This window comes from Pipra filicauda, unplaced genomic scaffold (genome assembly GCF_003945595.2).
Source record: "Pipra filicauda isolate LSUMZ 115617 unplaced genomic scaffold, ASM394559v2 scaffold58_size5111680_pilon, whole genome shotgun sequence".
In the NCBI taxonomy this organism is placed as follows: Eukaryota; Metazoa; Chordata; class Aves; order Passeriformes; family Pipridae; genus Pipra; species Pipra filicauda.
This window is the reverse complement of record NW_024104742.1, coordinates 4275614-4288727: the sequence shown is the minus strand read 5'-3', so window position 1 is coordinate 4288727 and position 13114 is coordinate 4275614. Positions and strand designations below refer to the sequence as shown.

The window sequence follows — 13114 nt, the reverse complement described above, 5'->3', positions numbered from 1 at the left end:
TTGTTTCATTCTCACCAGTCACTGCCTCATCTCTGTTTCTGTTTCAACATCTGTTCTTCCAGGTAGAAGTGTATGCTTAAGCCCATGCTACCTGCCACTAAAACTAAGACAGGCTTAATTTAACAGTAATAGAGCAGAGAATTTATCAGGAAACTGCAATCAGAAATTGTCTGTATTCCTTAATTTTCTCAATACCTTCACAAGTTCAAAAGCTAAAAAAATTCTCACATACCTAAAAGATTAATAATCCCTTCATTGTATGCTGCAAAAAGTCTAATGGAATCTTTAAAGAGGAGCATAAAGGCAGCATTTATAACACCATTTGTTAGTTCATTTGGATTTGCCTGTGTAGAAAGCAATGAGAAAGTAAATTAGTATTTAACAAAATAACGAAACTCTCACTTCAAAATGAGAGAGTTTTACTTAACACTGAGTTTAAAGTACTTGCATCAAAATCAAGGAGTGCATCAAGCTGGTTCTGTATGATTGGAAGAGTTTTCAGAAGCTTTTCAGGATTCATAGTTCTCATCACTCCATCTATCCTACAGAGGAAAAGACACAGATTTACAAGTTACAAAGAGACCTCAGCACATTACGCTCTTTCAGCAATAAGATACTGCTTCAAAGAGTAAAAAGAACACCTTTCTATGACAAGCTCAAGAACAACTGGCTTCCAGCCCCTGCAATAGGAAAGATCTAACAAAAGAAGTAACAGTCTTACCCTCTTTTCATTTTGGTGAAGTCAACTGCTACAAGTCTATATGAAAGTGCTTTTTCATTCAAGTATCTGCTGTATCGCCTAATGAAGGTAGACATATCATAGCCTAAAAGTTAAGCATTTGTAAGTTAGACATTTTAAAGAGGTACAGTTCATTTTAAGTTCTTTTTAAGAACTATCCTCCTACTAGCCCATTTTACATCAACTTGCTTAAAAAGCCCTTCATAGGCACTTTCTAGAGTCTCAAGATCGACTGCTTTTCACCTTGAGATGTGATGTTACAGTTTCTTCCCAACTTGCTAAGATTAGGAAAGCATTTGTTGCAATTATGGGAATAAACACCTAAACGCATTAAAATATTAGACAAGAACCAAGCATAAAATATCAGTAAAGAACCCAGCAGTTCTTGTTGAGATGTTCTTGAAATTCACTAAAAATGTATTCTTAGTAAAATGCTGAAGAGCTTGGTAACATAACTCACTATAAAAATGTTTTTTTTGCCATTAGCAAGTAATTAAAGGACTTAGAGATTAGGAGTTCTCACTATTTATACAACACATCCTGGTTACCATTCCATGCACCTTAACAGTAAACATTTACTCCTGAAGCATTAAAATGCAATGGCAAAAGTTATTACTGTGCTGATAATTCATCAGGTTTATTCTAATGAGCCTTAAGAGTTCACCTTTTAAAGTTCATAGCTGTGTGTGCAATGCTACATACATTACAGAAAATTTCTAGCACTCACCTAGGTAACTCATGCACAGTGTCTCATGCAATACAAATCATAATACCCTTCAATTTAAATGTCATTTGTCTCCTGGAGTGCACCTACACATGCACTATCACAGAGGAAAAAAAGCAGTGGAGTTATTTCCTTCAGTGAAAGATCCTTACCCTGCATGGCACTTTTGTCCAGGTAGTTATTTAAGTTGAACAAAGTATTTCGGGACGCAAGATACTGGATAAAGCGCTGTTGGTGAAAAGAAGTTGGGAATGTAATTGCTGTGAGAGTCAAAACACTTGAGCAAGAAAACTACACTTACCTTGTAACTTCTATCAACAATAGAATTTGGTTAAAAGGGAGAAATTTAGAGGAAAACCTGAAAACACTCACTAACAAAGCCTCTGAAGTCCAAGACTCTATTTGGCAAAAGTACAGATTTAAATTAATAAAGACATCACTGCCTGTGAATAAAATACTAATAATCCTAGAGGAAGCTGCTTCATTAACTTTGTAGTTTAGAACAGACAAGCTGGAAAATACAAAACAAAAATACCACTTGCATTATCCAAGCTTCCAAAGTTTGCACAACTCTACTGCTGCCGTAGAAGAGGAAGACAGGCTTAATTACACAGTTTAAAAGCAGTGAATGAGAATAATGGTTCTGAACTGTGGCGAGCAGCACCACTGGGGTGATAACCATATCCTTTTTATATATAATGCAGTGATCTGACTTTTAAAACATTTAAGTTTTGACAAATAATAGCTGGCCAATAATAACACAAGAGTAAGAGACAAACACATCCAGGTAGCAAGGTAGTTTGAAAAGCTTCTCTGCCACTGTCACGCACAGATCTCCCAAGATTCTCATTTCTTGACTTTCTTGCTTGTTTGTATGTGTTTTAGTGCATAAAAGAGAATTATGATAAATATGGCTTAAGGGACTTGCTTTGATCTGAAATGCTCTGCTGCCACAGAATGCAGGGCCTGTTCCTTCACTCTCCACGGTGGAAATCCACCCTCCTGCCAGGCTGGGACTGTTGTACTCTGTAAACCAGCATGTGTTCAGTGAGGCTCAGGAGCACCTGCTCCTGGGAACTGTAATAGAGGGCTTAGCACAGTAACGAGAAAATCCTTCTCACTGGTACTATTTAAACTGAAATCAATTTAACCTGCCAGTGATTCCCCAACTTGTCACGTACCACCTCATCAGCAACTCCAGAGGCAGGCTTTGCCTACCAACAGTTCAGGCTCTGTTTTTTCTTATTCTGTTTTCCAGTTGACTTATCTGTACATCTTATTACTGCATTCAAAGAGATACACAAGCAAAACAGTAGCAACATGATCAGGAACAGAACAGTGATATTCAAAGGGTTTCTATCCATATATATTTCAAAATTAGCTACTGTTCTGAATCTCATTTTAAAAGGGACAAGGCTAACTCTCAACTACTCAGATGTCAGGGGTCTTATGCTGCAAAATGCACAGGCAAGAGGAGTTTCACCCAAAACTTCATCTCAAGAAACAGGCAGCTATATTGAACAAGAAACTGCAAGACAGTGATTGCTCTGGCAACATTTTGACCCTCTCTTATGCTTACTTTTACTTAAAATAGAAGTCCAACATCTGATAATTTTTTATTTGCTTCAGAAAAAGCCTCTTTTAATGTATTAGGAGAGTGAGGAGTACTCTCATGTTCCACCTGAAATTACAGAACTAATGTCCCAGCCACGTTATCTCAGCAGGTATAAAGGAATTCTCTAAAATTCCAAATGCACCTGTTCAAAGCTGAGGAGCAGATTTGGTATAGACATAAAAATTCAACTCTTCTGCCAGTACAAAACACTGTATGGGTAAACAGATACTGGCTGGTGGCCCACAACTCTAAGTTTTGATTTTTTATTTTTTCTATGGTTCAGTTTGTGGTTTGTTTGGTTTTCTTCCTTGCAAGTTTCATTGTGCAGATATGAACTGTATTGGAAAAAGAGGGAATAAACAAGCTGATTTACAGCATTCAGTTTAGTTTTATACTTGTAATAAGTAGTAAATTCCAAGCAGTGAATTTTACATTGCAATATTCCTTATTTCTGTCTATTATCTGTTGAAAATACAGCTTAAACAGGTAAATAACCTGAGGAGCTGTTAAGGAAGAGCACACTATGTTTTACAGGTCATTTCAATGAAGTTCATAGAGCACTGCAGAGAGGAGGCAAAGACCAAGCTTTCAGAGCAGTTTAATGGCTGGTGGGTACTTGAGGAGTCATCACTTCAATATTACTGGTAGTCAACAATCATTTCTTAGGTCAATGACTGCACACAGATTTAGGACTGTCATCTGACCAAAGTTTAGCTTTTAATACAATAGAGGCTACATTTCTAATGCCATATTAGTGACTGGGATGCATTTCATAAATTGTGATGAAATAATTTAAGCGAATCAAATGCAGTAGAAATACGTTTCAGAGGACTCTAAACAGCAACAACATCTGAAGGTTTAGCCCATCAGATGATGACTTGCAGGATCAAATATTCCAGTCATCATATTCCTCTCCCCTCTAGTACATATTCTTCCTTATCTGTTTTAAGGTTGGCTGCACATTTATGGAGGGCTAACAGGACTCTTCTGCTGTGCTCTTCCTGATAAGCACTACCCTAATGAAGTAAAGCTCATCAGAAGTCTTTCAAGTCTCTCTTCTACAAATGTCACTCATTATTTCCTCACAGCCCAACCCAGATACCTGCAGGCAAATCGCAAACACTGATGTATTTTGGTATTGAAATAATGAAGGAATATATTTTTGGTTTTGACAAGTACTTTACAGCCACCAACTGAGGAAAAAACAAAGATCCTGGAAAACTGAAATACATATCTAATGCCTTACAGATTGAGACAATGTTTTAAAAGCCATATAGGAGACCTTAACAGAACTAATCATGTCTTACCTCGTTTCCATACATCATGAGGTGGTGTGTTGTAATTAGAGCTTTGAACACTACAACCCAGCTACTGTTTGCAGTTCTCTCAAAGAGTGTGTCTGCCAACTGTGGAATATTCACATTCATTTCATTTGTGCACTGTATTAGATCTAAATTAAAGGGGAAAAAAGCATAATAATGAGTTACATGCTCAAAGAGGATCAACACGTTATTTTGTGTTTTTACATTGAGAATTCTTACTGGAAGCATGAACTTCAGTTCTTTGTTTAAGAAATAATTGTGGTCTTTTAGAGTCCTTCCTCAAATTCACTACATTTTACTGAAGGACTCCAAGTATGAACTTCAAAGGCATTTCAGTAATTTTATGGAGTCCCAATACTTCATCAACAAATAACTTGTTCCATTAGAAACCCAACAGAGCCCAAATTAGTGTTTGAAAGCCAGTGTAGACTTTCTGGGTGCTCAATGTCTGAGGCCACTCAATGTAACAAAAAAAAATGAAAATCCAAGAAGCAAGGAAAAGCTGAGACATCCATACCTCATGGGATCAACAGGCAGTAAGTACTTTGCCACTCCAACCTAAGCCTGAGTACTGACACACATGACAGCAAATGAGATGCTACAAACCTGTAAAATAAGGCTCCTTTCTCTAAGAATTAAGAGCAAGAACTTGCATCTACACATCTTTCCACTTAGCTAAAAAAACCTAATCACCAGCCTACTGACTATTTTGTGGTGAATCATGGCAGGTGTCAGGCTTTCGTATAAAAAAGCTCTTTGTGTCCAAGACTGATAATAAACTCAACAGTAGAACATTAACTTGGGAGGTCAGAGACAGAGCTTCAAGCCTCTGCCAGAATACTGGTACAAAACCGGACCATGCTCCAGCAGACACATGGGAAAGCACCTGCCTGAGAAGGCTGGAGAAGGTACTTGCTGAGAAGGGAGCAAAGAACTGAATCCAGGACTGCTCTAAACCCCTCAAGACATGCACATCAGACATTTGTTCTCTCTCTGTACTAAATCTGGCTCAGGTGTGATCAAAGTACACCCTAAGGACTGGGCAAGGCCAGTAAAACAAACATCTGGTTTGAAAAGCTTCCTTTGTGGCCTCTCCTTTAAGCCAAGCCTGTGAGCAGACTGTTGGTAGCAGAGCCCATTGCTGTTTGTGTGGCTTGTCTGGATGAGGACCTGAGGAAGGGCAGGTGCTTGGGAAGCTGGGAAACAACTGAATTCCGAGGTGTTGGCACCACTGAAACAGCCACTGAAACTGCTCTGTCGTATAAGCAGCATGTAGAGAACAGACTACACTATCATAAGCAATTTAAACGTGAACTTAGAACTCATACATCGATAGTTTAGGACAAAATACCTCATAGAAATATTACACTTAGAATTTATATATGTTCTAATGCACAGAATATATTATAGATGTATCTTAATTAAAGATCAGTTTATTAGGAACAAAAAGTCCTTTGATTAAGGATCACTGTTTAAATAATTTAATAACCAGAGTAATTTTAACAGGGTAAAGAATTTTAGATATTATCTTGTTCAGGTAGAAAGCTATAAAATGGAAATTAGAGCAAGTTACTAATTTCACTCTGATGTCGAAGGCTTCCAACTATATACAAAACATGCAGCTGGGATGAAAACTGTCACCCTTATTAGTAACACGCAAAAATGCTGAAATAACTGCACAAAAACAAAAGCCCTGAAGTTTTAAGCAAGCTATACATCAAAATCTTATTACTGAGTAGAGTTAAAATAGTTCAATATTTACAAAGGTGAAGTTTCTCAAAAAACAAGCCATTTGGTAGACACTGCTCATGGTTGTATCATCATCAGATGCTCTGTCATATTAAAAAGTACTTTAACCTAGAAGTCCAAACAGTCCATAGGCAATTACTGCCCTACAGAATGAAGAAAGTTCCAATTCCATAATTTACACTTAAAAAAATCTTAAATATTAATTCCACAGCATCATCACTGAATGAGAACTTTGTTATGACATTTCCAAGTAGTTGTCTCAAAACACATTAAGGCAAGTTTGTCTTCCTAAACCCAATCAGTTTATAAGCAAGCATAACAGACAGACATGGAAATACCAAGCAAGCATCAATACCTGAAGTGTCTGTAACCAGCACAGAAATGTTACAGGACTGTTACAAGTCCTACTCTCAGTTTAGAAAAACTAACCAAACAAAAAAACAACCAACAAGAATCCCCCAAACTCTATAAAGAGCAATATCTATAACACCACTAGGTAACAGTTAAAGAAATTCCATTGATCTGCTCAGGTCGAAGACCACATGGATAGCCTATGGAAAATATTATTTCTGCACAAAGTCCTTTTCCTTCACACAACCACTAAGTCAGATTTTTCACTGAGGATTTTTCAATATTAAGTGTGCTTATTAAATAATAGCTGAAACTGGGAGGGAAGATCCAGGTTAAAACCCAAATCCTTTCTACTCTCCAGTCAGGTTAGCCAAGCTATTTTCATTCCTATTTTGCCAGCACTCTCCACATAGATTTCAATCTCTTCACCTTCCCTAAGGTTTCCTAGCAGATGTTCCAGCAGATCCTAAAATGATGCTGAACACCTGGGGGATCCCTTGCACATTTGTATGCCTAGGACTGCTACTGAGTGTCCTTACAGTGCTGTTCAGGCACAACGTGACAGGAATCCTACTGTTCACACCTGTACCTAATGCTGTAGCTGATGACCTCTCCTTAAGCCCCACCTCCATAAAAAAAGCTTTGGCTTATCTTGCCAGCACAAGTTTACTTCCATAAGAAGCTATGTCACTTAACACAAACCCTGATCTTTCATTCCAAAATCTCCTTCAACACACAAACACATAAGCCACAGTTGCCAACACTGAAGAACACATGCTTAGACAAAGAGAACATCTCTAAAATACTAAACTAGGAAAAAAAATCTCTTATAGGTCAAAATTGGACTTTCTTAAGAGTGTGTTGCAAAAGCACAAGTTTAAAAAGACTCTTTAATAAGCCTACTCAGGGTAATTTTTTTAATTAATATTTTACAACTAGTAATAAAAAAAAGCTGGCATCACATTTCAATTCTACCAATTGAGATCCATAAAAAGAAAAGCAAGTGCCATTTTTCTAATACGATTCTTCTAAGCCTGCAACAGGAATATCTACACAGAAACAACTGGATGGATCTGTTACAGCTGGTGGCACAGGAGGAAAAGGCTATTAAATCCATACATCTGGGAGTATAAGAGAACACATGCACCTGAGAGACTGACAGCTGGGCAACTGTAATATGGATGTTGGCAGCAAAAACTGGAATGAAATGCATAGGGTGAGTGAGGCTCATTTTCTTATCGCACTACTTATATAAACACTTCACAACTCAAAGCATTTTGCCAATTACCCAGAGGAATCATTTCAACTGCAAGTGAAGCTGTGGTGCTATTTCTAGAATGGAATTTAGAAACATGTTAACATCACATAGGGAAAAAAAAAAAAAAGAAAAAAAGAAGAAAAAAAAAAAATCAAACAGCTTTAAACCAGAAGAGCACCATAGGGGTTTTCAAGCAGCCTGGAAGAGCTGTGGAAATCTTACTGCCTAGAAGAGTACTGAGGATTTCTCTTCCACAGCTCATCTGAAATACTGGCACATCATCTGTGAAACTATACAGCTCTTTGGAGAGCAGCATGCAAAAATCCAGATATAAAAAAGAAACCCAACCCAAAATATACATATTTTGGAAGGTTTTTGGAAAATTCTCAGTCAGGCATTAACAAAAACTGACATACTATTCAACTTTCAAGAAAGTCATAACTTTCTTGAGTCAGGAATCTCCCTCAAGAGAACTGTAAATACACAGCTTAAAGGTAACCATAATGGTTTAATATTCACGTATTTCTTCCATTTTGTCCCAGGACAGAAACTGCTTTAAGACAGATGTAAAAATGAAGACCACTTTCTTCCGTCACACAGTCTTGAAAAAAATACATTTCCTTTTTGAAAGTTGCACCATAGATGACACATTACCAAAAGATAAAACATCAGAGCCACTTTAGCAAACTTTCTCAATGTAGCCAAGGAGTGCAACAATTCTTGCTGGAAGACTTAAACATAGCACCTGACTGATAAAAATATTTTTATGCCCATGTGCTCTTTTAATAAACAATTGAGATCAATCTTTAAGTTTCAGTTATGTAATAACAGCTAAATCTGAACTTCCAGTTACTTTACCAGAAGAAAGCAATTCAGCTATTCTGTCCCACTTCCCCACTAAACAAGGATACAGGACAGACAGCCCATAAAGTTTCTTTAAAAAGCTAAACATAAACCCTATTGATAGATCCCAACAATATTAACTCTTTTTTTTTGTTCAAGTTAAATTTCCTCAATTATTGTACTGAAAAGCTTCAATGATTACTGAAGAACTTCAAATTAAACACAGCTACCCATCTGTGTAAAGAGTTCAAGAAAATGTCTTTGTTCTGTATCACAACTTACACATCTCTGCAAGAACCACACTGCCTCAGCATTTACCCGACTGTCAAGAGCTCTGGCGGCCAAAAGGGAAAAGAGGCAGGTACAAAATCAACCCCAAACTGTGACAGTCATAATGTGATCTAATTGGCAAAACATATACTTTGTGATGGTTTGGTGGAGACTTCCCCTTTCTCCTAAAACAACAGGCTTAAGAGACTAATTCTGTTAAATAATACAATTGTATACCTGAATTACCACTTCTAACAAGATTTCCAAAGCTTGTGTATGTATAGGAGTTTTAAGTTTTAATGAGTAACATTAACTACTTTCCCCTTCCCTGCTGTTCTTAAGTGGGCTCTATACAAGTTAAGCAGGAGTTGCTTTTTCCATTATTACTGTGTTCATTTAAAAGTTTAAGATGCAATTGATTTAGGGGGTTATATTTTTCTAAATTTCAGTCTACACACAAGTCTACTCTGCCAGTTACCAACTTGGCTACAGCTTTAATTTATCCTTTTTTTATTATGACTCTTCAGTAGTTAGACAAGAAGAGGTTTGTCTCCAAAAGCATAACAGCCCCATTCCACTGCAAACCAGGCTCAGGAGGCTGAGGGCAGTGAGAGAATCCACACTGGGAAAGATGAGACAAGACCTTCAGGTGCTCCACTAAGTGGAAAGATCAGCCTCTATATGACATTTTGTATTATCCGAAAATATTACAAAATACTACAGAAATAGATCTGCTGACTTATTTAGGACACCGTGACCTACTTTAAAAGGTAAATCCCCAAGTATTCCCATTGACATTGCTTAGGTTTTGGGGATGGGTTTTTTGTGGGTGTTTTTTCACTCTTCAAGAAAAATATGACTATACTACTCAGCAATTAGTAGTCAGACAAACCCCAAGACTCTTAAATACTAGTTCACACACTGCATATATAACATTTTCCTGTAAAAACCTATGTTGTCATATCACAGTTTTTCTTGCTGAGAAAACTTGGCAATAAGGGGATTTTTAGAATTAATCTGAACAGAGTGCACAAACTGATACCCCTCCACAATCCCTGATACAACTATAGCAACTCTCAAAAAAATGTTCTTGTTAAAGCTTTTTCCTGAGTAGCAATTACAAATAGTACCAGATGGTGTATCATTTTGAATGACACACACATGTAGTGACCAGGGTACAACTACCAGTATTTTACATTAAATCCGAGCTATATTTTTGTCCATAATTTATTTAAATTGGGAAGTACTTGCACTGTATCTTGGAAAACATATACTCTGTGATTTTTCCAGAGATGACAGTATTTAGTATTTACCTGCTCACATTTAATAAAAGGAAGTCTTGTGTACAAGTGAAAAATTAAGAAGTGCCACTCAAAGGGTTGCAGATGTTTGAAAAGCAGTGCCTGGATATGCTCAGTGAAGATTGGAGCATGTTCATTGGGATTTTTTTAAACCCCTTTACAGACATATTTGAGGTACCATATTTCACATCTTTTTTCCCTACCCCACCAAAGTATTCCTGTATTTCAGACACTAGTCACAAGAAGAAGATTTTTGTTTGTCTTAGACCAAAGTCTGAGCAAGTAAATTACACCAGAACATAGAACCCATCACAGAAAGGGACCTTCAGGAGAGACTGAGTGACAGCTCTAAACAGGCTTAGGTCAAAACACATTCAGAGGAACTTGTTAGTCAAAAAGCAATCTCAGTTTATGTTATTCTCGGGAATTTTTCCATGTTTCCATCTTCTTATTTTTTGGGGGTGACTTCTGATAGATACATTATTTTAAGGATATTTTCAAACAACACACTACCTCTTTTAAGATTCAAAAGCTTTCAAACTATTAAGCAAACTGTCACCACTTTCTGGCTTCCTGTTATGTTGCCATTTCTGGACTCAAGGGTTACCTCATTAACTTGTTCTACCACAGGCACAACACAAGACAAGATAAAATAAGGTAATGCAAAAAGGTGTCTTTAAAAAAGAAATTGTCAGTTACCCACTTTTAAAGCTTTTAATTTCAACACAGTAGTTGCAATATTCACTACTGTAGCTGGATCCCACCCATTCAGATCAGTAACAAATGAAATACATATTTGGTTATTTTTAACTGTTTGATCCACATCGAATGGTCTCGCACAAATCTGTATGAACAGACGAGTGTCACAGCATCACACAGCCAAACTACCCTCAAACCACATAAAACCTACAGTGTTTCTTCAGAGAGCCTCAACAGCAGACTCCCTTTAGTACCTTCAATTTGCACGAGGGCTGCAAAACTAGAAACGGGCAAAAGGCTTTACGCCTTTATCCCTCTCCCTAATGGAAACACACACTTATTTCACTTTTACTAGCTGGGGAACAAGTGTGCTGTGCAACGAGCAAGGTTTGAAGCATTCACTGCCCTTCTGAGCAAACGGCAACTGCGACTGATATCCCGTTATTAAAACCTGAAGCGAAGCGACACCACTGATACTGTTGTAGACTTCAAGGGTAACTTTCTACGCCTTTTGGTACACAGAGGGGAGTTTTAACATATTAAATATATCAGCGGCAACATACTCTTATCGAGGAGAAATCCACTGGTCCACCTACGCCCTTCCCTTTACCTCCTAATCTTTTTACCTCGTTTCACGAGCCGCAAGACAAAACGCTGTGATATTTCGGGAAACGACAGAAATATTTAACCGGCTGCAGTCCAGCGGATGCACAGAAGGACAGAACAGTGCTTTAAAAATTGCATTCTGGCTCACAGCAGTAAACCCACCTTTTCCCCAGGTGCCGGATTAACAAGCACCACTATAGCCAGAGCACACGAGCTAAGAAGCTCTCACCGGGAAGAGCTCGTGAGGTTGGAATATTTTTGCTTCCCGGGCGCCACAGGGCGTTACAAACCTCACTCCCTCCACGTGGAAAATAAGTTCTGGAGCTCACGGCACTCAGGTCCACCCAGATTTACACGACACCCCCCCCCAAGTGCGAGCGGCCGGCTCTTGCCTCCCGCCCGCCCGCAGCCCCAGAGCAGCAAAGCCGCCCCGGAGCTCCAACCCCGGTCCCACCGCCAGGTCCTACTCACAGTCCAGGTGCTTCTTCTTGGGGCCCATCACCTCGTGGGTCGTCGCCTTGCACACAGCCTTGGCCACGGCCGAGCCGGTCACGCTGTGCTGCGCCGCCGTGATGCGGTCGGTGATCGACTGCCCCGACATCATCGCCGCGGCCCTGCCGGCGGCTCCCCCGCGGTCCCCCCGCAAGGCCGGGGCGGCGGCTCCCCCGCAAGGCCGGGGGCGAGCGCAGCCTCCCGGGCGAAGGGCGCCGGCGGCTCCCTCCGGCGGGAGCACTCGCCGGGCTCCGCCTCAGCGGCTCCTCTCGGCCGCCGCCGCCGCCACGGGGGCTCTTCCCGCTGCTCCGCGCTGCGGCGGCGGTGCTCCCTCGGCTCCCAGCGGTGGCGATCCCCCGGCTCCCGGCAGCGGTGCTCCCGGTGTTCCCCCGGATCCCGGCGCCGCTCGGCGCTGCCGCCGCTCCTCCCGCGGGTGCGCCCCGGCTTTCCCTTTCACATTTGCGCTCACAGACAAAATGGCGGCGGCCGCGGCGTCAGGTGACCGCGCGCCCGCCCCGCTCCCGCCCCGCCGCCCCTGAGCGGGGCCGGAGCCCGGCGGGAATGGGGCTGGAGAGGGGCCGGAGGGGGCAGGAGAGGGGCAGGATCCCGCGGGAGTGGGGCCGGAGCCCCTCCCACCGGGCCTCAGGTGTGCCGCCCCAGGTATAACTCGGGTGCTCCGTGACCCGCCGCCCCCAGAATCACGGAATCAGTTAGGTTGGAAAAAGCCTCTGAGATCGTCGAGTCCGACCTATGACCGAACACCACCGTGTCAACCGGACCATGACACTGAGCGCCATGTCCGGTCTTTCCTTACATGCCTCCAGGGACGGTGACTCCTCTGCCTCCCTGGACAGCCCATTTCAATGTCCAATCACCCTTCCTGTGAAGGAATTCCTCCTAATGCCCAGCCTAAACCTCCACTGGCACAGCTTGAGACTATGTCCTCTTGGCCTGTCGTTGGTTGCCGACCCTCTGCTGGCAACAGCCTCCTGTTGGAGTTGCCTGACAGCTCTTTGTTCTATTCGTGGGTGTGACATTAAAAATAAAACCTGCCCGGTCGTCACGGCGTGTCCAGCATTGAGAGGAGCACCAGCAGCAGAGCCTGGGGTTGGGCTGTTGAGGGGTGGCAGAGAGAATAATCGAAC

At 40.8% G+C, this 13114-nt stretch overlaps 1 protein-coding gene across 8 annotated transcripts in view; it reads right to left on the bottom strand.

The window, feature by feature from the left end:
- The window catches only part of LOC113985613 (prefoldin subunit 3), a 41226-nt gene extending 28716 nt beyond the window's left edge, over positions 1–12510 (bottom strand). For 2 of the 8 annotated variants that reach the window (XM_039387776.1, XM_027716512.2), the window contains exons 1-6: positions 11949–12509; positions 4386–4528; positions 1616–1691; positions 722–824; positions 449–542; positions 233–344 (exon numbers count right to left, since the gene is read on the bottom strand). In XM_039387776.1, the coding sequence (XP_039243710.1) occupies positions 233–344; positions 449–542; positions 722–824; positions 1616–1691; positions 4386–4528; positions 11949–12081 (661 nt within the window). In that variant the 5' untranslated portion in view covers positions 12082–12509. Of the gene's footprint in view, positions 1–232; positions 345–448; positions 543–721; positions 825–1615; positions 1692–4385; positions 4529–11948 lie in introns of all 8 variants that reach the window. The other 6 variants (XM_039387775.1, XM_039387777.1, XM_039387778.1 and 3 more) reach the window with 6 other exon arrangements.
- Between the last annotated feature and the right edge of the window lie 604 nt (positions 12511–13114).